This window comes from Anas acuta, chromosome 2 (genome assembly GCF_963932015.1).
Source record: "Anas acuta chromosome 2, bAnaAcu1.1, whole genome shotgun sequence".
NCBI classification, from domain to species: domain Eukaryota; kingdom Metazoa; phylum Chordata; class Aves; order Anseriformes; family Anatidae; genus Anas; species Anas acuta.
The window spans coordinates 33,295,287-33,321,378 of NC_088980.1; the positions used below are offsets into that span (position 1 = coordinate 33,295,287).

At 38.3% G+C, this 26,092-nt stretch overlaps 1 protein-coding gene across 2 annotated transcripts in view; it reads left to right on the forward strand.

The window, feature by feature from the left end:
• DNAH11 (dynein axonemal heavy chain 11) overlaps positions 1 to 26,092 on the forward strand; it is a 46,213-nt gene that overhangs the window by 13,181 nt on the left and 6,940 nt on the right. The window contains exons 2-4 of one of the 2 annotated variants that reach the window (XR_011093819.1): positions 8,855 to 8,978; positions 9,784 to 9,892; positions 17,174 to 17,332. Coding sequence is in view for 1 of the 2 variants with exons in the window: in XM_068674164.1 (XP_068530265.1) it covers positions 8,855 to 8,978; positions 9,784 to 9,892; positions 17,174 to 17,258 (318 nt within the window). In the remaining variant the exon portion in view is untranslated. Of the gene's footprint in view, positions 1 to 8,854; positions 8,979 to 9,783; positions 9,893 to 17,173; positions 18,571 to 26,092 lie in introns of those variants that run through there. The other variant, XM_068674164.1, reaches the window with a different exon arrangement.

Consider the following 26,092-nt stretch of genomic DNA (forward strand, 5'->3'; position numbering starts at 1 on the left):
TTGTTATCTACCATGGCTGCACTCTCAAACTGATTTGAACTTCTATATTTTGCATTAAGCAATTGGGAGGGCCGGGGGGTGAGGGGGTTGCATGTTTTATTTTGTTTTTAAAGTTTTAAAATGAGAATCCTAATTTGATACTTCCATGGCCATTTTTATTCCACAGTTTCCCATAGGGCAGTAATGTTGGTTCTTCTACTTGAGGGTAAGTGCCTGAAAAATGTATGGTATTTTGTCACTAGCATTAATCAAGCTACAGGTATGATAGGCAGAAGCTAACTATTAAAGAAGTTTATAATTGTCAATATATTGCCTGTATGAATCCACTGGAAGCTTCACAATCCACCCTAAGCTCCAGGTATGATTTTAAGTGTCATAACAGTTCTGTATTTATTATTTAATACATGAGATAATTATCATTTACCCTATCACTGTAATAGGTAGGAAACTAATGGGGATAGGAGAAAACATATCTGCAGCTTAGCACAGGTTTCAAATCCTGCTCTTCCTATAGCTAAACAGAAAGAGAGAGAGAAGCCATGTGCATCATAATACTGAGAATCCACTGAATTTTATAGCAATTGCAGTCTCATGAAATTCACCTGCCCTTGGGGCTCTGAGCCAGACATGAAACTGCTGTGGAACTGCACCAAGGATGAGGCTAGAAATGAAGTATTTCCTGTGGCACACAAGTGACTGTGTTTTCACCAGGCTGTATTGTAATTTAACACTCCATTGACTCTTATCTGCTGTCTTGTGATAAGGAATCTTTCTCTCTTTTTTCCCCTTTCATTTTCAATGACATTTTGCAGTATTTACTTTGAACTTTCTTTCCTCAGATGCCCTGACTACCATCTACAGCAAGCTAGTTTGTTTCCACTTTCAGCAGCATGCTTTCAGTCCATCAGTACTGAAGAATATTCCAGCCATCACACAAGCAGCCATGTGGCTTCAAAAGACAGTGGTTCAAAACTTCTCACCAACTGCTATTAAATTTCCCTATATCTTTAACCTGACAGACCTCTCCAATGTCCTACAGGTCTGTATCATGGGTTATATTTTTACCTGAAGACATTCTTTTATTGCTGTTTTTTATTATTTAATGAGATAAATCCCTGTGGACCAATTTGAAGAACGGATGCTCTTTGTACAATAGTCCATGCCCTCAGGTGATTATGCTCAGGTATATAGAAAGCTAAGATAGAAAAGATATTTAATGAAAATAGAGTAATGGTTCGCAAATTTCATCATGCTTACTTATTATTTTGACAACAGAAGGTCAATTTCTGTTCCAAGGGCAGAGCAACTTTCTGGACACTAGCCTCCCCCAGAATAGTTTTCTTGCCTGCACATCCCATGGACAGAGTGAACAAGGAGGCATGGATTTGTCAAGTCTCCTGATAACATTGCCCATTGCCCTGTAAAACACATTTTCAGTTTGCATGAGGGGCTAGGGCATCTCCATCATATCTGCAACCATACTAACATGGGATTTGTTAAGGAAAGAATTCTGGATATCAGTTTAATGTTTTTGAATGTCCTAATTTGTTCACCATGAACTGTGTTTTGTTTGTTTGTTCGGGGGGTGGGGGGACTTGGTATTGCAAAATGGGACTAGTGAACACATAAGATCCATAAGATCCTGGCAGTATGTGTCCTGTGCTGCAGCAGGTTGTCAGACCATGACTGACCTGATGTGCCAGCCCATGGAGAGCAGGCATTTGTTTTAATTATACTTTTGCAGACTCATCTGGCCGAAGAACTTGCTAAATTAGAGAGATGTTCTGGTTCATGTTAAAGGCTGTATAGTTTCAAGCATAACACGCGCTAGATACCTAATCAGTAGGGTTAATGTATTTAAGGAAAGAATCTGACTGATATCTAAACTGGTGGAAAACAAAGACTATAATTTCCTTCATAAAATGACAATGGATGCTATGCACAGGCATTTTGAGGTATGTGTGAGTAGCTTGAAAATATTTTACCAAATGCTAATGAATCGAAAACTGGGTAGAGAAAGCTCTTATTTACTGAAACTGTAAGTAGCAGTAGCATGCTATCTTCTCATTCTCAGCCCCCACTGTAAGCATCTTCTTTACCAAGGAAAAGCAGGTGTCAGAGAAAGAGATAAGAAGAAACCAAGGAAGATTTCCTCTTGAGAAGACTGGTTTTAGTCTTTGCAGAGGTGGTACTTTCTTGCCTTGACTGTAATGTCAAATACCTCTGTTGCGGTGTTGTTAGTAACTTAAAGCAAACACCTGAGCCTTTGCTAGGATGGGAATGTAGCAACATGTCTATGGACATGATTCTTCATGTCCTTCATTGTGTATGGAGAAACAAATTGTAGTCTTTGTTTTCTGTTTCCAAATTCTGTACTTCCAACTACAAGAATATACTTCTGCTTTTCCTAATTGTTCCTTCTGTTTTATTTTTCCTTCCTTGAATAGTTTAACCTGAGTGTTAACTGCATGCGTGCGTATATGTATACATGTATACATATATATATAAAAGAAATCAAGTTATTTTTCAATTAATTTTAAACTACATTCTTCTTTGGGCAGTAGAATGTATGTCAGTAAAGTGTGTGTGCTTTTTGAACTGTGAGCATTGTTGGTAGTCCAAAAAAAATCTGTTTTTAGAATTAAACAATAAGAAAGAGTGCACTGTAAATTTCAAAACATACATAAAATAGGTATACAGGTTTCATTTTGGTATTTCTGCTCCATATGATGAGGCATAATACAACTACCTGGTTTTCAGAGTGGAAACACTGCAGATATAAGCTGGGATACAAGTATGTTTCTTTGCCTCAATGTTCTCAGTTAACCCTTGTAACGTGTGCCTTTTTTTCCGTAACTTGTCATACATAATGAAATATAGTACTTCTCAGTATTGTTCATTTTTTCAGACATGGCAGAAGGAAGACAAAATAGTGTCATGTGTTATTTAATAGTTATGGCATATATAGTTTCTTCTGGAATTAGTGCATGTTGGTGCCAATACCAAGTAAGGACCATGTTACTGTTTCTACATGCCCTTCAAAAACTTTTCACTTGAAAGCATGCTCGTTTTTGCACCAGACAAAGCAGCAAAAACATGAACTAAAATAAACATATTGAATTCACATATTTAAAAAAAAATAAAGTTTTCTTGACAGTTTGGAATAAGGGGGGGCAGGGGGGGACAATATTTGACTTTATTCAATACAAATGGAAACTGAAAAACATCAGCTTTGTTTACTTTTTTTTTTCTTCCTTTCTATTTTCCATGTGTGAGTGAAAAAGTAGTGAAAGAGAGAGAATAAGTATACATGTATAAATGACATCAAAATAGAAAATTTTAAATATTTGGTAGTCTGTGGACATAGAGTGAGCAGTGACTTCCTGTCACAAACAAATTATTTTTCCCTAGTTTTAAATAGTTTTGACATGAACAGTTAAAGGCATAGACAGCTTTGCTAACAGTTGCTTGAAGCCTGGCTGTTTGGAGGCACTGTGTGAGTGCACTGCTAGCGCATGGGCATGTCAATCACTACAATAATGGATTACTCTTTCAGAAAATATTTTTGTGCTATGTTTGGGGCATTTTTTAACTTTTTTTTTTTTCTCTCACTTTGTGGTAGAATGTGGAAGACCAAGTGCTGCTGCAATTTCTGCTCATCTATGGCGATTTTGCAAACAGCAGAGCAGCCTCTTGCTACAAACCAGTGAAGGGATGAGAAGTACTAAGGAATGTACTTAAGGAGTTCCTAGAAAGCTACGATGAAATGCATGCTTTGATTAACCTAGACTTATTTGAGGGTACCATGCAGCATGTGTAAGTAGTGTATCTATAAAATTTCCTATGGGGAGCAAGTAATTAATGATGATTCTTATCTGATTCTAATGATAATTAATAATGGTAATGATGATAATGTTTGCATGAAATTGTTGCATCTGCTCTTTAGAGGTGGTTGCAGTGCTGACTCATAGCACTCCTAATGCAAGGGTTATGGGAGGATATCGTGCAGCAATAGTTCTGCTAAACATAATATATTGGTGCTGCTATGGAAAAGTAGATTGTGGCTCTGTGGTTAAGCTAAGCTCTGTTTTGTTTGTTTAAGCAGAGATTCATCCTTTTTTGTGCCGCACAGATGAACAACACTTACTCTCCTGAGTCTGAAAATATAATCGATAATTCTGTAGTCTGCTTTATTAGTTAATGAAGTAATTGGCCTTTATAAGAAAAGTAATATTTATCTTTTATGTCCAAGAAAGGGAAAATGCTTTTAAAATTAGATTAATTCAAAATAAGAACAAGTAAGAAAATACCTTAAACATACAGATATTGAATGATACCACTGTATGTCAGGCCTTAAATTGCCTGGCCTTGTATGTTTTAGATCTAATCCAGCCCAGACTTCTAAGTGTGATCTTTTTTTTTTTTTTTTTTCACGTGTAGATTTTTTCGTATGCATTCTTACCTTATCTTTATTTAATGTACTTTTTCTCATGTTGGGTAATATCTTAATGTCACCATGGCTCAAAATAGCAGTTTCTCTTTCTGAAAAGTTCAAAAGTACATTTGCTTTGTTTTCCTGTGCTGAAGAAAAACAGCCTATTTTCAGGAGATGAAGTGAAGGTTTTGTTGAATCAGTGAGTCACAGACATCATTGTTGCTCCTTGTCATTATTTATAAACCTTCTTCAGCATATTCAGTCTTTCTTGTTATATATATTTTCAATGATTTCCAGAAAGAGAGAGAGGCCCATGCTGGCAGAGCTTAGTTTTGTTAAAGCATTTTCTATTATTTGCAGTGACAAATCATTTAACATGGAAGCTTTTCTTATTAAGTTGGACTAGAATTTCAATGTCATTGTTGTTTTCACTTTGCACTTATTCAGGCAGGAACTATATAAGAGAAGGTGCTTTTGACAAAGCAGTCTATTATAGTAGTTTCTATCCAAGAGGATTAAAAAAGAGATTAAATTACAAAGATAATCGTATGGATCTTTCATAGGGACTGTAGATCTTGTTCTGCCGATTTAGAGGTTGATGTGATAATCATCAGCACTTCAGACATAAGCCTTCTCAGGTATCACCAGTTTTGCTTGAAAATGTTGGTAAGCCATTATCTTCTTCTCTGAAGTCTAGTGACTAAGGGTAGTATCCCAGTTTGGCAAACAAAGTGGCATGGTGTATTAGCTTTACAGTTTGGCAGTCCCTGAAGAGTAAATGTGAAATTAAATCCTGTAAAGTTGTGGGTTTTTTTCCCCCACCTTTTATCATTTATTTTCATGGTTCCATTTTGAAATAATGAATAAGGCTGACAAGATTCTATCATGAGGTCAGAGAGGATTGGCTTCCAGTAATATTTGGGTTGAACAGGTTTCTACATTATTCCCTATTAGGTTCATCAAGATTAGATCAAGTTTAGGTACATTATCTTTGTATTTCTTTATATATATATATATATATATTTGTTGTTGTTGGGGGAGGGGGGAGGGCAGAAATTTTTTCAGGACATGAGATATTAAGAGAATTAGGAGGTTCATATCCACCCCCCTTTCCTTCCCGCCCCAGCCCCCCCCCCCCCCCCCAAAAAAAAAAAAAAAAAGGAATTCTTATGCGTTCCTAGGACCCAGCCAACCAACCCTTCAAGGTAACTAGGTTTTTATTCTGAAGATAACTAGTTTTTTATCCTGAAGCAAGTCAGCATCTGTCAGGATCTTGGAATGATGCTTTAGAGCAGCGCAGTGTAAAGAACGAGCTGCCAGACAGCTCTGGTCATTGTAAAGCACTACAGTTACTTCCAACACCTGACCAAGGAAAGCATCTCTTTCTGCTTGCTCACATATTGGAAGGAAACTGAATGCTGACATGGACATAACGCACCTTTGGGTGTCAGGAGCACATTGGCACAAAAGTGGACACGTTAAGTTCAATGTGCTAAAAAGAAGTTGAGAAATTTTGCAGCTGGTTGCTGAAGTCTACATTATGTTACTACTTTTTGTCATCAGCTGCCAGATCAGTCATATTCTGGAAGTCCCTGGGTTATGTACTTCGTGTTGGAGTAGGTGGTAGTGGTAAACAAAGCCTGTCAAGGCTGGCAGCATACATCTACTCCCTGGAGATCTTCCAAATCACACTGAATAAAGACTATTGGATTCAGGACCTGAGGGTAAACTAATATATATTACTTGAGTCTGTTGAGAGTTGACTACTTCAAGAATGTGTTGCTTTGTTATTGCACATGCTTGATAAAATAACAGATGAGGCCGCGTAGTTCACAGTAACAAACCCTGTGGTTCATGTGGTTTTCAGATGTACCTCTTATTTTCTTTATCTCTGAAAAATGGGGTGGTCAAAGAATATCTTGCTATCTGTTTAAACGTTTCACAGAAATTTGGTAGTTTCTTCACTTCCTCCAAGACAGACACATCACACGTTACCAAGATGTGTTTGAAATTCTGGTATTTAAAATTAATTGTTTGCTACAATTTTTTGCACATGTATTGATGTAGTGAATAAAACTGCTGTGAGTGAACACAGGGCAAAATTTTGTCCTTGTTGCATGTGAATCATTTAATCAGTGAAACTGCTCATGTAAAGATAAGGAAGGTTACTACAATGAGATTATTTATCAGGCTTATAGGCCTCAGGGCTTTGCAAGGCTGAGCCTTATCTATGTGAGCAAACATGGAAGGAACAAAATGTTTCCTTCCTCTTCATTCAATGTGTACAAAAATCAATGCTTCTAAATCTCAGACAAGGCTGAATGAGGATATGATTACGGCCAAATTTTGTGCAAGGTAGTCTGCCCAAATGCTATATATTAGCCTTGCGGCCTGAGATATCAACTTTCAGAGAAGGGAGGTATGCACTGTTCTGTTTTGTCAAGGTGGTGACTATTCTTCGATATCTTACATGGTCTCTCAAGTGTGCTCGCCTTCCCAGGGCAAATGATATGTAGTGCAAGGTGTAGGCACAAGTCATCACTCCCCCTGTGCTGTTTCTGAGTGGGAAACTTATAATACTCTGCTAAAAAAAAATATAAGGAGTTGCTGTCTGCTGGGTAATGTGGTAATATGATCATATCAGACAGCATTGACCTTATTTTTTATTTCAAATGTAATTACACTCCATCACAACTGATGGCAGGCCCAGCATGGGCTCATGAAAGGCAAGTCCTGCCTGACCAACCTCATCTCCTTCTATGACCAAGTAACCCACCTGCTGGATGAGGAAAAGGTTATTGACATAGTCTACCTAGACTTCAGCCAAGCCTTTGTCGCGGTCTCCCACAGTATTCTCCTGGAGAAGCTGGCAGCCCATAGCTTGGACAGGTGCACTCTTTGCTGGGTTAAAAACTGGCTGGATGGACAGGCTTAGAGAGCAGTGGTGAACAGAGTGAAATCTAGCTGGTGACTGATCACCTGTGGTGTTCCCCAGGGATAGGTGTTGGGGCCCATCCTCTTTAATATCTTTATTGATTATTTGGATGAAGGAATTGAGTGAACCCTCAGTAAGTTTGCAGATGACACCAAGTTGTGGGGAAGTGTCATTCTTCTGGAGAGTCGGAAGGCCGAGGGACCTGGACAGGTTGAGGGGTGGATGGGCTGACAGGTGGATGGGCAGAGGCCAATGGGATGAGGTTCAACATGGCCAAGTGCCAGGTCCTGCACTTTGGTCACAACAACCCCATGCAGTGCTAAAGGCCTGGAGGCGAGAGTGGCTGGAAAGCTATGCAGAGGAAAATGATCTGGGGGTGCTGATTGATGCTTGCCTCAACATGAGCAAGCAGTGTGCCCAGGTGGCCAAGAAGGCTAACGGCATCCTGGTTTGTGTCAGGAATAGTGTAGCCAGCAGAACCAGGGAGACAATTGTCTCCTGTACTCCGCTCTGGTGAGGTTGCACCTCGAGTACTGTGTTCAGCTTTGGGCCCCTCACTACAAGAAGGACATTGAGGCCTTGGAGCATGTCCAGAGAAGGGCTATGAAGCTGGTGAAGAGCCTGGAGCACAAGTCCTATGAGGAGCAGCTGAGGAACTGGGGTTGTTTAGTCTGGAGAAGGGAGGCTCAGGGGAGACCTTATTGCTCTCTACAGCTACCTGAAAGAAAGGTGTGGGGAGCTGGGGGTCGGCCTCTTCTCACAGATAACTATTGATAAGACTAGAGGAAATGGCCTCAAGTTGTGCCAGGGGAGGTTTAGGATGGAAATTAGGAGAAATTTCTTCTCAGGAGTAGTTAGGCATTGGAATGGGTTGCCCAGGGAGGTGGTAGTGTCACTGTCCCCGCGGTATTTAAGGAAAGGTTGGACATGGTGCTTAGGGACATGGTTTAGTGGGTGACATTGGTGGTAGGGGGACAGTTGGACCAGATGACTACAGGGATCTCTTCCAACCTTTGATTATGTTTGTACAGCTGCTAGCACAATGGTCCCATGTCCCTCTCTGGAGCACCCATGTGTTTTGACAGAAAAAGTAGCAGCTCCTCACTGCTCAGCCTTTAAGTAAATTTATTTAGGAGAGCTTTCTCATTTAAAAGAAAATAAAATAATAAAATTAAAAAAAAGACTTTCATGACAGTAGGGCTGAAATATCCATTTTTCCATTCATAGGAGGATTTCATTCATTAGTGGCCTGTTCTTATCTTCACCACTTGGTCTTGTCAAAGCCTCAATGCTTGTTACTAGATACAGAGGACAGAGGCAAGCTGCCTTTCATGTTGGATGTTATGAAGCAAATGAGCAATATGTAAACAAACTGAAAAAAAGGAAGAAGTCAGCAATGCATTGCCATTCACTAACATGCATTTCACACTTTCCCTGTATCGACGTTTTAACAGAACATGAATGATTGCCTTCTTTCCTTACAGGTAGATCTTGCCAGTTTGTACATCAAGACTGGTGCCAAGAACATGCCCACAGTGTTTTTGCTGACAGATGCCCAGGTTCCAGATGAACGCTTTCTTGTGCTGATTAATGATTTGTTGGCATCAGGTGATTAGACCAACACATTTCTTGAAAGATCTTCTCCAAAGACAAATGATCTGTGGTTTCACTGAACTTTGAAGGGATTATTTCTTTCAGGTATTTGTAAGGGAAGCCTTTAGAGAAGCCAAATCAACCCAGCCAGCTTGAGAATTGAGTCTAACCTGCTTAAGAAAACATAGCCTGCTGAGGAGACGAATTGCTAATGCTTACCACGCATAAGTGTACTGATTTGAGGGAGATGGGAATCTCCTTCACTTAATATCATGTTTTCTTTGGTATGATTTCACTGACTTCAAGTAATTTCTTTGTGACTGTATGGGTGTAACAGACAGTAATGCAGTTTCACCCATCTTTTGAAGATAAGAGAATCTTGATTCTGAATGTGAGGATGTGGAGAAAGGAAGATAAAATGTTATACAGTTGAAGAACATCTTGAAGGGTTGTAACTACTATATTTTATTATTTTTTTATTGAAACCTAACTGGAAAACATTTTTCTAATAGCCTGAAGGGAAAGAAAAAAAAAAATGGAACCACTATTTTGTGGGTTACACCATTAGTAGGTGAATTTTCTATTGGCAAGTATTTTTGCCTTTTTAAAGCAATGCTGTTTCTTCTCCCGTAAAAAAGAGTTATTCTCTTTAGGTGAAAAGGTAAGGGGAACAGGAGAGAAACTGTTTTGTTACTTGATCTATTATTATAACATATCTCTCGTTACATGCTGCAACCCCTTCTAGCCAAATACCAGGTAGATTATTTCTCTGGGTGTATTGTGTAAGGCTTCTCCTAACCTCCCCTTTGTCTTTTCACAGGAGCAGTTCCAGATCTGTTCAGTGATGAAGACGTGGAGGGCATAATTGCAGGAGTCCGAAAAGAAGTCCCAGACCTGGGATTGACAGACACCAAAGAAAACTGCTGGAGGTACTTCTTGGGTACTTGTTGAACTTCATGAGGTTAAAGTGCTTATTGTGAGGTTAAAGTGGTTATAATATACCACTTTCTCCCTCTTTCTTTCTTTTTTTTTTTTTTTCTACTCATATTCACTTTTTTTCTTTCTTGCTTCTGTTTTGCTGACATTCCCTCCTACGTCTAATTTCATTCCCATCACCTCTGTCCCTCCACATATTTATTTTAAGTTATAGAACTTAAAAGCCAGTGGAGAATTGTCTAGTTTGACATTCTATTCTGTCTGACATATTCATACTGTTTTTACTTTTCTGGACTTCAGTGACAAGATCAATACCAGTGCTTACCCTAAGTATATCCGTTTCCAGTCAGTACTATTTGTCTATGTTTCATGACAACTATGTTGCATTTGTGTATATTTTTAAAGAAAGGACCGGAAAAATATGGTGTCTAATATCTCTTCATTTTCTTCTTCCCCATTTCTTTCCCTTTGTGTTTTCCTTATCCCCCTACACTTTTCTCTCTTTTTTTTTCTTTTTTTTTTTTTTTTCCCTTTTAAGAGCTTTTTGAAAGCCAGCTTTCAAATGCCTTTTACCTCGCAACCATTTCACCAGTCCACCCACTGTGCAAATTAGCACTTCTGGAGGCAAGAGAAGGAGATATCTATTCATATTGCAAGGAAGCAAAGCAGATACATTATAGTATTAAAGGAGACATAAATTTCATGAGTTAACACACTGGCAGATATCTGTATGGACTTTTAGTTAGTGCTGGGTGACCTCCTGCCTCCTACTTTCCCTGGGTTTGAAGAATAAAAGACCAGTAAAACATGAAAAAGAACAAAAAGGGAGAATTTAGACAGTTTCAGAATGTTGAGCCTTAGTGAAGTGATATAGTCTCATTTTCCCATTTCATTAAAAAAAAAAAAATATCAAGATCTTGTGCTAATCCACACAGAACCCAGCTCAAGAATCTAAATTATACGATGCTATACAATGCCATTCTTTGGACCACCATACCTCTTTGGTTTTGTGTTGTTTTTGTTTGTTTGTTTTCGGTCAAGACATTACAATCAATTCCGCTATTAACGTACTGAAAACGTGCCATTTATGTAGGTATAAATTTATGTCAGTGTAAGTTGGAAGCATGTCAGTTGAAGACAGTGGATTGCACCATTAGAAAACATGGGTCCACAGCTGAAGTGTGTTCAGGGATCTATATGCACCTGAGGATTTTAAAAGCTTTGGTGATGAACGATGAAATAAATTAAAAATAAGAATACTCCTTAGGCAAACACTACTGATGGCTAAACACTGTAAGTGGTAACGTACTGACAGAGCTAAGGTATACCATTGCATAGACTAACAAGTTTCTAAGGCTCGCAGTTAGCTGGAGGTCCACTTTTTTTTTAATATTCCACATCTCTGTGCAGCACTCTCAAATACTCTGCAAGCTACTATAATTTCTTAGAAAGAAAGACAGGGATGAAATGCTTGAAAGAGTATGCTTACCATAAAGTTTACATTTAAGAAGTATGTTTCTATAGGCCATGTGAGCTCCAAGGTGTTTAGGCCTGATCCCAGTTTTGGGAAAAAGTTGAAAGGTTGCCAAAAACAAAAGAATAACAAAATCAGATGGAGTTCAAAGGACAGCAAGGATTAGCTGTTCTTGCCTTGTATCCATGCCCTTGAGAAATAGTTGCTTCTTCAGGTCTTTACTTCTCTGAGTTCTACAGTTCTTAATAGTTCTCTTGATTTCCTCAGTGCTCTTAAAATTTATTATATATTATAAAGCCTTACATATTATATGGCTTTTTTTCTAACTGAATCTCAGTTATTCAACATCTGTGTAGCCAGTTTTCTTCATAAGCTGCTGATCTCTGCTACAAATGTTTTCTGCCCTTTCTTGAACAGGTTTCCTCATTGACTGTTTTTCTCACGTTTCTAAGTTTATGGTCTCTCAATTCTGGCTGTTGCTAAGTCCCAGCAATAAGAACTAATTATTTTCCTGTTTTGGGGGAATGCCATTTCTCTAGTGCATTTCCAATACTCAAACTGGACTGAACTATTTTAGCCATAACATCCTTATCATGTTCTCCTCCTTGCATAGTCCTGTTATTATTTAGCTGGTGCCATATTTTCTAAGGGACTCAGCAGTCCAGCATTTTCCTGCTTCAGCCAGAATTAATATAAAACATAGGCAGGCGCCCTATATCGCATCACCACAGGTAATCTTGAGGTGTAATTAGTAATGTTATTACTAATACCTTTCTTTTAAATCATTATCTTTATTTCCAAATCCTCTTTCATCAGGGCATGTTAGCTTTTCCTTGTGGTCTGTTTTGCAACTGACAACATCTTTCATCTGTGAAGCAGAGAGGCACTTGTACAGCCCCAACATGGCCTGGCTTTTGGCCAGCTGTCACTGTTGTTTCTTCAAGGGGATAAATGCCTATCAACTTGAATGCTTTAATTCCAGCCAGAGATACACGTTTTTAGGGATTCTGGTTCTGTGTTAGACTAATATTAGCCCAGACAAGATTATTGTTGTCTGATTCATGGGGAAGTAAGTGTACAAGAGATGGTGTTGTCTAACACTTGAACAATCCCACCTTCCAAACAATTTCTGAAGTTACGAACCAGTTGCCACCAAGGAGGCAGGTGAACCAGGGAGAGGCGGATGCAGCTACTGCTCTCCCAGCAAATGAAGGCTCAGTTATGTTGTTAGACAGCTGAGAACCTATTCAGAGTTCATAAGTTCTGTAGCACAAAAAATATCTTCTGCAATTGGCAAGCTCTTATGAAGTTCCTGTTTCTCCATAAAAAGCTCCAAGCTTTTTATTATTATTATTATTAATTTATTTGGATGTCGGCCTTTACAGCTTGAGTGTTGTAGAAAACTGATTTTTAAGGATATACCTATGTTAGTAAATTTGAAGTCCATTTTGTGATGCTGAAGACTAGTGTCAGGACATGGCTGGCATCCATGTGACACAGCTTTTCCCTTGCTCTGCCCACAAAATGGTGGTGTCATTGCAGAGCCACCTAGGGATGATTCCTGGTCTGTACAGCGCTTTACTCCTGCCACAGCACCATGTAGTTTCCCAGGGACCAAAACCATACAAGTGAGCGTACTGACACTTAAATGGAATGGGCTCTATCAGATCAATGGTCAAACCTGTGCTGTGGCTCTTTGTAGTTCGTTAGTATTAAGATACTGTTATTTGTCTGGCTTTGTTTGAAGCACTAAGCAAACCTAGAGAACTTGTGTATCTGAGAACAGCAGGAAGAGACTGAGCTGAGAAGTGACATAGTGACATGTGTAGTACTCCATCCACACTTATTATCTTTGTGATACAATTGTGGCAATTTAAATCTTAAAAATGTCATATGAAAGACTTGTGTTGTACCTTTCAATCCACATTTCTTTCAAAGAAAGGAACGGATTTACCTTGGAGAACTTCTTAAGCCTTTCTATTACCGTATGAGATACCCTTACTGTAATTTTTATATCTTGGTTGTCTGCATGAAAATGATTCACTTGTTATGTTTACCAGCTTTTGCTAGATATTTCATCCATTTTTCTCCTGTCTGCCTTCACTCATCAGTCAGTTTACACCCTGTTCCTTGCTCATTTGTTATGGAAGTGTTGAGAGACTGCAATAATCCACATGAGCTCTAGTGCTGGATAAGCATGAGATTAGACTAAAGATTAGAACATACTACTATAATGTACTCTTAAACTTTCAGATTTTTTTTTTTGGTGGGTGTCCAAGATCAAATAGCAAGCAGATAGATTATGGGTATGATTTACTAAATCTGACATTTAGAGACTAGCAGAAAGTTAGTAAGCAATCCTGAAATTCCACTATTATCTTCTCAGGGATCCACACTGTATATAACTTAATACAGCTCCTTATAGTTACTAGATCTTATAAATCACTCCCATCAAATGACATTAGAGGAAGTACCTTCTCCCCTAAAGCTCAACATAAGACTGGTATAAATACATGTAGAGCACGAATAGTAATCATTCATACAAACAGTTGTGTTTGATATTTAGGAAGCATAAAATGTTATGTAAAGCACAGAATTAAGGAAAATGCTAAATAGATTTAGCAAAATAGAATACTAAAAGATTGCTGTTTGGCAAACCGCCCCAAACTTTGATTTGGACTCTTCTTGCAGTCCAATACTTAGAGGGTTAAGTCCAAACATGAGCAATGTGAGCAGTGTAGGAGGGTGAAAAAGATAACTTCCAGCAAGTCTCTGTGTGTTTTGCAGCTTTTAAGGTGTGATAGATTGTTTGGCACCACTGCTACAGCAAGTTCACTTGTAAGAAGAACATTATAGGGGGGACAGATATCTCTAGGCTCTCCATTACTGTTGCTATCGTATCAAGGGTGGTATACAGATCCGAGAAGGTGGCTGCTAGAAGAATGAGAACAGAAAATGGGGTGCCCCAAACGTGAACATTTCTCACTATTTTTCTGATACTATAACTGAATTTAGAATTTTATCAGAAAACAAAGTGATGTGAATGAGAATGTCTAATCAAAGGGCTTATGGTGTAACAGAGAAGAAACTCCAGAAAGTTCAAAGATTTGTCTAGGGTATTTGAGAATCCTGAAACAGACCTAGAAGATTCTTCATCTATGTTACTTCTCTAACTCAGAATTTTGGGGTGGAAACAATTTATTCTTGCATCTTTTTGATTACTGCTTCCTTGTTTGTTCTTCTCTTTGATCAGCATGGTAAGAGCTTTCTGTAAGTTCCAAGATCTTTCTGCGGTATTTCTAAAATTCTAGCACAGTTTTCATTACTTTGTTAAAATGGACTTCTGTGTGGATATTTCTGCCATTTGCTTCTCTTGAATACATTCAAAGTAGATGAAATCTTCTCTGTACCTCTGACCACTTTGCTGACCAGGTGGCTGGTCTTTGTATTGTCCCTGGACAACCATGGTCTTTTTTGCGTGAGCATAGACCAGAAGCTATATTTCTGCCAAGACTCTAGAAAACAGCATTGGACATTCTTTTTTCAAATGAGAGAACGTGCACTGATGCTTGTAATTCTTGTCAAAGGCCACAATTGATTTTAAACCATTGGTTTCTCTTGCTGACACACTCTCAAATACATTTTAGGCTAAGTGCAAATCACCTGTGGTTAGAAGAATTTTAGGCTCACCTGAGAGAGGTATTTTCTCTCTGACAATAAACTAGATCAGTAGGGGGATTCAAACTGTTTTAACTTGAAATAGTCTTCCACATCCAGTTTAATGAGACAGATTAAAAATGTACTGTGAGATGTTGTACTTATGGGAAACTGGTAAGCACGTTGAAAATAGACTTGTGAATACTCTCAATTTAGAAACATAAAAAATAAAATGGATTTAAAAAGTGGAACACACAGTTAGCTCACAGTGCAATGGGGCTCTAACTTATTTAATACTTATGGTTCACCCATCAGTAAAAATTTCAGTGAATTCTTCTCTATTTTATGCCCCCTTGTAATTTTTGTCTGTATCATTTCTCTTCCAGTCTGCCACAACATGGAAGTCCATCAATACTTCTGTTTGCCTTTCTTGCTTCCTCCTCATACCTTTTTTGAGCTTTCTACCTCTTCTTGCTTTTATGATTGTTTCTCACTTCTGCCTTTACTATTTCCACCATGACTTCCAACAGAACTGGACCATTTCTCTTTTTCTTGCTGTTACGCTTCTGAAAACGGTGTCATTGATCTGAAGCTTTCAATAATCTCAAAATCCCACTCTTTTTATGCTGCCATGAGAAAGAAATTTTCTGTGAGATACAGACTGACCAGTGCGTGTGATCAAAGACAATTTCTTAATTGATTTTTCTAAAAAGAGTGGAAATAAGAATGCATATTACCTATGGTACAGCATAAAATCCAAACCTTGCAAAGTGATACATACCCTAGGAGACGTTTTTCTGTCTGGGAGGGTTCTGAATAATGGTAAAAGATTTTCTTGTTTTGACTTAGCTCTACTGAAACTTAAACATCTTTTCTCATAGCTAAAGCTTAATTGCAGAAATTGTCTGGAGTTTTCTAGTGCAGAGATGTATTTTTAGAAACTACAAGATAGTAGCAAGTCTTTTCCATTTTCTTTCAAGAATGCATAGAAGCTTTTTCCACTGTTACTCACCACTTTTTCTCTCTGACTGCTTTAAAACCCAGTGAGATATTGTCCCAGGTCAACCTCCTCCTTTTTTCCTTTTTTTTTTTTTTTTTTTTTTTTTTTTTTTAACTCTCTGCACTTCTGTCTTTTTCATCTGGCTTAGCTTTTTTTCAGATAGTTTTATTTTGACATGTAAAGTCACTTACAGATTACTCCAGAGGCAGGAAAAAAAATCACTTCCTTAGTGTGCCCAACAAAATTTTCCTGCCTCTTGTGGTTGTTGGGCTAGAGATAATCTGTTCTGATACCATTTGGATATTTTGTGTTGAAATGAACAATATTATTGCTGTATGGTTTAAGAAGTCCTGTACTGCAATAAATAAATCTTATTTCATGGGATTCAGTGTATAAGACAGTGGTCCTATACACTTCAGTGTTAAGACAGAACAGTCCGGACCCATCTTAACAGCTTGATGTCTGTCATTTTGCTAATTAACCAAAAGCAAACACAGTAGCCAAACCGTATGCTAATGCGGTAAGTAGGTCCACAGACAACAACTAAGAGACTGGAATAATCCTTCTCAAATGTGAATTGCCTTGGATAAGCCAAATACAGATTTAGTCTTCTCTGACTATTTTAGCCTAGTTTGGGCATCCCTTTCCCCTTTTGTAAAAAATGGCCCCTAAACAGTCACATAGAAACCAAGATCCTAATCTCATTTCCTTTACATTCTTTTAATGGAGTTGCAGTGTGTGTTAGAATGGCTGGAAGTGGCTTGAATAGGTTTAAGAACCCAAGAGCTGGCTTTGCTCAGAGGGACTATCTGAATGCGTGCCTTCTGGCTGTCTGCGTGCCAGTGCGTGCGTGTGGCTGCATTCCTACTTACAGACATCAGACTGAGCAACTATCTCCACATGGAGAGATGGGGTGGAAACGGTAAGTATGCAGTATGCGTACAGTGCAAAGGGAATAAAAACCTATTTGCCCAAGGTAAAATTCTAGCTGACTGAATTTATTAGCTGCCAAATTTGTTCAGAGCCTCAGCTGCGAGCTGGCTTGCACCAGCGCGGGGCCATGGTTCACTGCGTGCCTTTCTTTGAAGGCCTCCACTCGCCGTGTAATTCCTTTCTTCCTCTCTTCCTCCCTCCTCCCTGCAGATCATTCTGTGTTTCTCCCTGGTGGATGCATGCTGAGAGCCCCAGCTTGGAAGTTCCCAGCCATCATGAGCTGTGCCGCTATTGATAGCTTCGGCCGTGGCCGCAGGAGGCCCTGCGCTCCATCCACAGGAGGTCCATTGAGGAACCGAGGTGGTCGAGGTACAGAGCCTCCAGCTTGTCAGCCTTATAAGAAAGCAAGAGAATATTGAAAGATCAATAACTGAATAAGCTGATGGGGAAAAAGAAAATACAGTGCTTTTTTTTTCACCCCTTCTTGCATACTTGTTGTCCTTGATTTTGTTCAAGCTCACCCTGCTGCATTTTTGGGGGCATGTCACTGCCCTGGTCCTTCAGAGGAATTTAGAGAGGTCTCTCAGGCAAAGAAGTGAGTGGGGAAAAAAAAAAAAAAAAAAGGCATTGTAATTTATAGCACTCTTGTCTTTGCAGAATCCTTCAGTTCTAGAGTGTTTAAGATCTTCATAAGTTCAGAATTTATTTAACCCTTCACAATATAGTTGAATATATATACTAGTGCTGTAGCAAGTGAGGCTGCAATTTTGCAGCACATGGTCCAGGCTACCTAAAGAAAAGCTGCAAGTTTTCCTTCAGTTCAGCAACCAAGCAGGTGAAAATTTCCTCTGGAACCACATGACAAACACGTTTAGAGCTTTAATATCCGGGTACTTACTCCCCCGTTGCTCCTGATCAGTCTGTAGTGTGACTTCTGGTGAGGAGGTGAAATTAAAAAAAAAAAAAAAAAGTAATAATAATAACAACAAAAGGTAAAAAAAAGCCTGCAGGTGTCTGGGCAGAAAAGTGCTGCGGTCCAGCGGCAGAGGCTGCTCCGCGGCGTGCTGGTGCCTCCTATAGGACTGCAAGGGAAGCAGAGGGCTGTGCTGAGCCTCCTTGGTTGTGTTTTCCACCTCCTGCTTTATTTTATCAGTTTACCGAAAATGTGAAGTTTGAGTATAACAGCTATTTGCTCTCCAGTGCGCTAAGTCGGGTTTTTGCCTTTTTTTTTCTTTTTTTTTTTTTTTGAATTTGATACCAACCTGCATATTCCCATTTATTTTTAAAGAAACTGCTAAGACAATGTGGAGGAAAAAAAAAAAAAAAAAAAAAAAAAAAGAAAGAGAATAGAAATTTGCCTTTTTTTTTTTTTTCCCTCATCCTTAACTAATTATATTTTTTCTCCTTTGAAAATACATCTGGTCATCAGAATTTAGGCTTTTAGTACCGAAACTTTTTTTTTAATAGTTAAGGACTATATTTCTATATAATTCCAGTTATTTAGGAAAGAATTCACTGATCTCAGCAACCATTTATAAGTCTCTTTTGCACATAGGTTCTAACTGTTCCCACTAGATATTGCTCCTGTTCAGTTCCCAGAAAGTAAAATAAATGGTGGGTAACAAAACAACGTGTTGCTCTATTGTCCATGAGTGAAGGTTTCTGTCATCAACACACGTAAAGCCGAACGTGGTGCCTGAGTCATGCCTGTGTGTGCAGCCAAACAGAAAAGCAACAAATACAGCAGAATGTAAAAAAAAAAAAAAAAAAAAAAAAAAAAAAAAAAAAAAGTATTAGGAGAATACTTAGAATAATTAGAAAGTGATGGAAAAAGTGAACCCAGAGCACAGAGGTCATAAGGAAGTGTGGAAATAAGAGAAACTATGACAGTGCTGTAAAAGGAGCGGGGCTCAACCGAGGGAGAAGAGAATCAAAACAGCAGATAGAGGATGAATAAATGGGAAGTGAAGGGAGAATGGTCACAGAAAGGTAGATAGTAAAAGGAGCAGGTTCAGGAGCATTGCAGAGGTATTAGGCTATCAGAGTAAGAGGAGCAGGATGGCAAAGGACCACCCCAAAATACGGGTAAAATACATGGACCACCCCAAAATACAGGCTGCAGACTGCCATCTGGTCTGTCAGAGATTTATAGCAGGCAGCCTCCTTTTCTGGGCCTTGGTGCTGCTGTGTTGATACAGTTTCTCTTGCTCCATTTCAGATATCTCAGGAATTTTGTTTGTTGCTAGTGTAGAAATTGTTAGCGACAACTGATGTGTGCCTGAAACATACTGTAACTGTGCTGCCCGTTATGAAGAGTGGTGCAAGATCAGTAATTATCTTGGCATAATTGACACTTAGCTCTTAATTATCCTTTTTCAGTATTTAAAAAAAAAAAAGTAATTGTTAGATTTTATGTAACTGTGTAATTATAATTATATTGCGTATTTAATTAGGGTAGCTTGAAGTTAAGCTAATGATTTTTTTTTCCTTGTAAAAGTTCTATATAGATATGTCATTATATCTACCTGATGAGGGTGTGGAAAATTTCTGTGTTTAAATGCTAAGGGAAAACCAGGAAAAAAAAAAAACAGGGTGATTGTGAGAATGGGGAAGGGAGTCTTGGATTCTTCATCTCTGTATTTTCAAATCAAGTCCAGGCACTTTTCTGGAAGATAAAGCCTATCTGGGAAGGAGGCTGCAGACTGAGCTCAGCAGGGAGATGCTGAGCTGCTATGAAGTCTGAACGTCCTGTCTGCCTTGTGTGAATGTATCTGGACGGAAAGAAGTGGTGATCCTACCTAATTCTGGTGCCAGCTGAAGCTTTCCAGAACATAGGTACCGTGCTCTCCTTTTCACTCAGGACACTGGCCAAAGTGTGGGTTAAGATGTTGTCAATCCAGAGATGGTTGCAGGGAAATGGAGAGTATCCAAAATTTAATTGATTTGGATGTCTTAGATTCCTTCAGAGAAAAGAAAGAAAAAGAGCCCTCTTCTGTTTCAATAATCAAATTGCTGAACTTACATGTTAAAAAGAGCGCAAGCAAACACTGAAGTGTTACTGAAATACACATACTGAGCTTAATGAACTTAACATACCTCATTTGGTATAAAACATGATCTCAAGTATTTTAACATAAATATTTCATCTCTATATTCAAAATATACACAGTTTCCCTTACATACAGCTACTTTCATATATCAGCATTGAGTACAGAATAAAAGAACCAGAATTATTTAATCAAGACCTTTTAAAATAAATTCAGTGTACATCTCTGCTATATGATCTGAATATATATTTTGCTGCAGCTGTCTTGCATGCTGCTTCTTCGTGTCTTAGCACTAAACATCGCACACTGTCAAGCATACCAAGTATAAATTAATTATGTTCTTATGGTATCATACTCCAAAGTGTTTTACAACATATGATAAGGGAAAGAAGTCTGAAACAACTTTTTCCCTTTTCTCCTTGCCTTTTATTCTTTTCCCCATATACACACATACTTCCCTGTTTTCTCATCCTTCCGAAGCTGGGTTCCTGTTACTCCCAGGCTTGATAATGGCCTGCAGGATGCATTCAAGTTCAGGGATGCTGGTCTTTTTTGATTTATCACGATTTGATTTGTTAAGGACAGATTTATATCTTTAGGAAAATAATAAGGAGGACACAGTCAAAACTCATGTCTAAGCTCTCTTAGAAACTTCAATTTTTCACTTTTGCATGCTTAAAGTCAGTCAGACAAGGCCTGGAATAGAGAGATTACATATGAATGAACAGCCATCACCCTTATATTTTCTTTCAGATTTTATATAGCCTTATTGCTCAGTAGTTTGGGGAACTATTGAATCTGATTCAGAACAGTCTATTCTTCATTATTGGCTTCAAGCTACGTTATACTTTCTAGTGAACTGCAGTTAAATCAGATTTTGTTACTGTATCAATTCTTTTTTGTTTGATTTTTTGTAATAAGGCTAAATTAGCAATAATAATTTCCTTTGCCTACAGCCCTGAATGGGCATATATTGAAAAATACAATGTAGTATTAGGGGGAAAGAAAAAAAAAAAAAGAGATAAATGAATGGCAGAATAAATAATTTATGCTAATGAAATTACTGCAATTAGTAGTTCCACAATGACCCTTTTAAAAGCCACAGCTGTTAATGTCAGGAAGTGCTGTCACTGCTGACCTTATCATAAGAGAAAGTGACAAATTGGAAATGCAGGAAAGACCAATCATCAAAGAGGTCTGTTCGGGAACGATTAGTGTTTTCTGAAAAACAGTGTGAATTACAACCAGCTGCTCTCTGGCTCAGTATGTCTCCCATGCTGTGCCATTTTGTTAAGCTCGATAACAATAGTTATTTTGCCCCATTGAGACAAGTTGTCTCGGGCCACTTCCAGCTCTACCAAAACCCACTTCTTCCCTCTCCGATTTACAAATGAAACTGTTGTTAGAGGGCTTTTCAGGGTTGCTGAGTAGAGACCTCTCATAAGGATCATGTGTGAGAAGGTTGTCTCTCCTAGGAAGATCTGTATGGCTGGGTGTGCATATCATCAACAATGGGGAAAGGAGAGAAAGGCTGTAAGAGATTTAAGCGTGAAGCCAAGTGCTGGTCAAATCTGCATAAAATGTCTATTCCTACTGACCAGTCTTGCTTTTAGAAACAGCTGTTTTTGGAGGTGTGTGTGATATAAGATGAATTTATGCTGGCTTTGCTTCAACTTTTTTTTTTTTTTTTTTAACTTGTAAAGCAATTTATTTCTGCTTTCCCCAAATGCAGATCATTCTTTGTTTAGTCCTTGCTTTAATTTCTGTTGTAGTACTCACAGGTGAAATACGTATCCTTTCAAACTAGTCTTTTAAAGTCAAAAGAAAATAGTGAGGTTTCTTACTGAGAAAAATGGCAAGCCTTTCTGCACCAGCCTGATTGTAATATTAATGATGTAGGCTTAAAACATTTAACTGCATCAACAACCACTCATGAGCAATTTTCCCAAAGTTCTCTAAGCATTATTGACAATGCTTTGGTAAATTATGTGTGACTTTCCTAAGAGTTGGTGTAGCTCATTTAATTCATATTAATTGATTTTTAGGCTTCCCTTGATTAATTGAACTGGGTTCATCTTGTACAGAATGCAATAAATAATCATTAAAATGAGGGAGATGTGACTCCACAAATTATCAAGTTAAGTATGCTAGAAGTCATAGAGGACAAAATGAAAGTTGGTTACAATGATGGAGTTAAATAGGCTTTCTTAGTATTTCTCTGTTCTTTTCACATACGGTATTCCTGCTTAGACATGTAAATGGATATATTCTAAGAAATAGATAGATAGGTAGATAGGATAATTTAAAACAAATAAAAATGAATTTAGGGTGTTTCTTACTACATCTTTATCCAAGGAAAGTATACTGTAATTCAAAGCAACATAGTAGTATCTTGTATTTGCTAGTTTAGTTTTCAAAAAATTAAGGAAAAGAACCTTTGAGCTTTAGCACTGGAACCAGCTCTCAGCCATGCCTTCCCCTTCTTGCTGTGTGAAATGAATTCAGACAGGGATTTTACCTCTGCATTTTGCTCAGGAACATGCAGAAATAACCACCTGGAGCTGTTTTAAATACCCATAGCCTGTTTTGATTATCATATAGTCTATGAAAAGAGTTTTCCAGTCACACTGCTGCATTTTCCTTCCCACGATGAGAAGGAAAACTCACATAATTCTGTGTGGTATCCGACACAGCCCCTGGAACTGACCAAGCCTCCCAACCCATGCCCCCCTCTGCTCCCATGGGGCTCCCCTGGGGCCCTTCTGCAAGGTGCTGCCAGATTCTGCTCTGATCTGGAGGCATGCTTCTCGGGCTGATGCATGGTAGTGTCTAGGGAAGGGAAAAACACCAAGTCCATTTCTCTTCAATCTAAAGTTAACGGCATAAAAAAATCCATTTCCTTCTGAATAGGAATTTGATGATCTACAAGGAATGTAGAGATCAGTATGATTACAGTAACAACTGCATTTATATTTTTAACCTATACAGGATTTTTTTATTATTATTTTTTTTCTAGGCAGGATTTCCAGAGGTGAAATGAAAAATTAATATAGTTTTAACTGCATGTGGCAGCATAGAGAATGACATCATCTCTGGTTTTAGCTTTTTGGGAGTATATATTCTGAAAATGAAAGTGTGGTGAAGCACTTAGCTCCTATGGATCTGAAGACTTTATGAATGCCAACACAGAATTAACTAATTTATATATATTTAAAAAAATAAAAATTTGGGGGATAGTAACTTAGGTTTAATAGTTTTTACATGCTGACAGAATTATGTTTTGGGTAGACTCTGATGAATATTTTTGTGAATGAGCTATCTTTAACGTAACCTTTTCTGACATTTTTGAAACATTTATTTGCTCCTGTCTTTCATTTCTTCATTTGTTCCTGTTCCTTGGGTATGTGCAGCCACTTGTCCAGGACTCCATACACATTTTCATGGCTTATGCCCGCACTGGTGTGAAGATGCCAAGTGCCAACTACAGTTGTAATAAGAGGTGATACAATTGCACCACTCTAGTGAGTTTCCTGGAGCAAATTGGACTGTTTTAGATCCTACTTGGGAAAGAAACGTGAAAGGATATCAGAGCACATGGTGAATAGTATACAGAAGCTGAAGGCAACAACTTCTCAGGTAATCTGTGAAAGTCACAACCTTTTCTTTAATTCTTTATAAATAATCTGGGTTTTATTGTTAATAAAACGAAGTTGTAACTGCACCTTTTAATTAGACTAATTAGTTGTTGGATGGCATCTTTTTGTTTCATTGAAATTACATGATTTTGGAAACTTTTTTCTTCATGTGGAAGGTGTTTCAGCTTTTTAGCTGGCTGTGGAAGGAGGGGTTTATCCATCTTAGCAAGAACTCATCCATCTGGAAAGACTGGGGGAGACTAGAGGGTGGTGGTGGTTCTGCCTGTGGCTCATTTGTGGCTAGTTGGTCCAAAAGACCGAAGGGAGTGGAGACTGCAACTGCTTTGAAGCCTTTCCCCCACACACACAACCCATTCCTTAGTCTTTTGTGCTCAGGACAAACCATAGTCAAGGAATTTCTTTATTCCAAGCAGAAAGTCTGTGTTTTACATGAAGACTGCAAATTAAATGCTTGGTTACATCCTTGCATGGCTTTGTAGCTTTGAGCTGCTGCAATGCAGTTAACAATGGGAGCTGACTGGCTTATTCCCACATTTCTGGCTGAAGCTCTGCAAAAAATAATAGTCAATGGAAAATGTGGGAAAGGAATTTGCAGGTGGCTTCGCACTGTTTCACACATCCCTGAATCAGAGATAATGAGGAAACAGGCAGTAGAAACAAAAAACTTGAGCAAGGTTGAGATAAAGTAAATTTGCTACAGTGTTGGCTAAGATGAACTTTGGGCAGTGGCCAATTGCTGTCTGGCTCCAGGCACGTGTCTGTGGGTCTCTAACTAATTGTGTGATAGATTCAGGCACGTGGACAGCACGTGGGGCTATGGGGAAAGTATATGAAGTAGTGAAAAAGCGCATTAAACATCTCCTGTTCAAGAGCCATCAGGAGTCTGTGTCTTGCATCCCTTCAGAAAGCATTTCTGTCCCTGTACTCTGGAACTCTGGATGAGAATATCAAATATAGCACTATTTAGATTTTCGGAAAGAACTACACATAAAGTTAAATCATTTAAACATAATAAATAATAATTAAAAAAAAAAAAAAAAAGTGAATGGAGAGTTTGGGGATCTTTACAGTCATCTGTTTTGACAAATTCAGTTTTACGGCTTTGTCTCCTGACTTCAAGATGGACAAATTTTGGAAATATGCATTTTGTAGGTTTTATAATAGAATTCAGGAGTCCACCAAAGATGAACAATGCTCAAGAATTTTAGTGTGACAAAAGTTTAAGGCCTCTAATATTCACCTTCTTTATCACCTCTTTCCAGATCAGGTCAATGAGAGTCCCTTCTGATTAAAATTTAGCTTTTTAACATGAAGAGCTGTGAGATAAAATGCTTGGAGAGATAGGGAAAAACTAAAAAACAGGTATTTAAAACATCTGCATTGCATATGGAAAGATAGTGTCGCTGGATATATTTATACAGGTTTCTAGCCTGGCAGGCCATAAGGTAAGTTGTTCTTTCATCAAACTAATAAGTAGTCTTTGTTAATCAGTCTCTGAGTCTGTCTTAACCTTTCAGCAAACCGCTGCTGGAATCATCTTCTCAGAGAAGCATTTTCCAGAATTACTAAGCATTTTCCAGAATGCTTAGTAATTGCTTTTTCATTTGTACCATTGTTTAGTCCTGCAGCAGAGTCTGGTTGCACTGCTGAGACACTTGCTTATCAAAACAGCAACTAGACAGATATTTGAGCACCTTGAGGGAGCTGTGGAGTCCCTGGTGGGTGCAGGTAAACTGTTCTTATTCAGTTCTTCAAGTCATCAAAATTCTGTGTGAGCTAAAATGTGGGAGCTGACATATGGAAATAAAAGAAGAAAAGGTGACACTTTCGGTACCAAGACCCATGAAATGCACGTGAATCTTATTTTTCATTTTCAGCTTTTTGGGGCATATGTGGTAGAATCTCTCAAAAGTGATACCTAATGGGCCTCACTCCCAAATAATGCATTACCTTTTGCCCTGTAGGTAGAAGATCTAAAATCCAAACTTGCTTCCCAGGAGGCAGAACTGTAACTGAGAAATAAAAATGCTGAAGTTTTCATTGCTAAAATAGGGTTTCAGACTGAGAAAGTAAGCCAAGAAAAGGCCATTGCTGATGCAGAGGAGCAAAAGGTCAGTCTAATTCCCCCATTTAGTGCTGTTGAGCTATATTTAGCACAAAATAAACCTTTTTAGGTGAACAGTTTTGAACAACTTCCTCTCCAGGGAGCATAAAGTCTAAAGAATTATTATACTTACACATGTAACAGCATTTCACACCATGATTACCACTTGACCTTTCTTTACATTATGCCTTTCCCCAACCTTTTAGCTGTTTTAATGAGATGAAAGAACAATAAATACTGAGCTCATTCAAGCATTTAATGGATGTGGATCTTGAGAATCAGACCTATTTGTAATACAGTAAAGGTCAGAGAGTCATCTCTG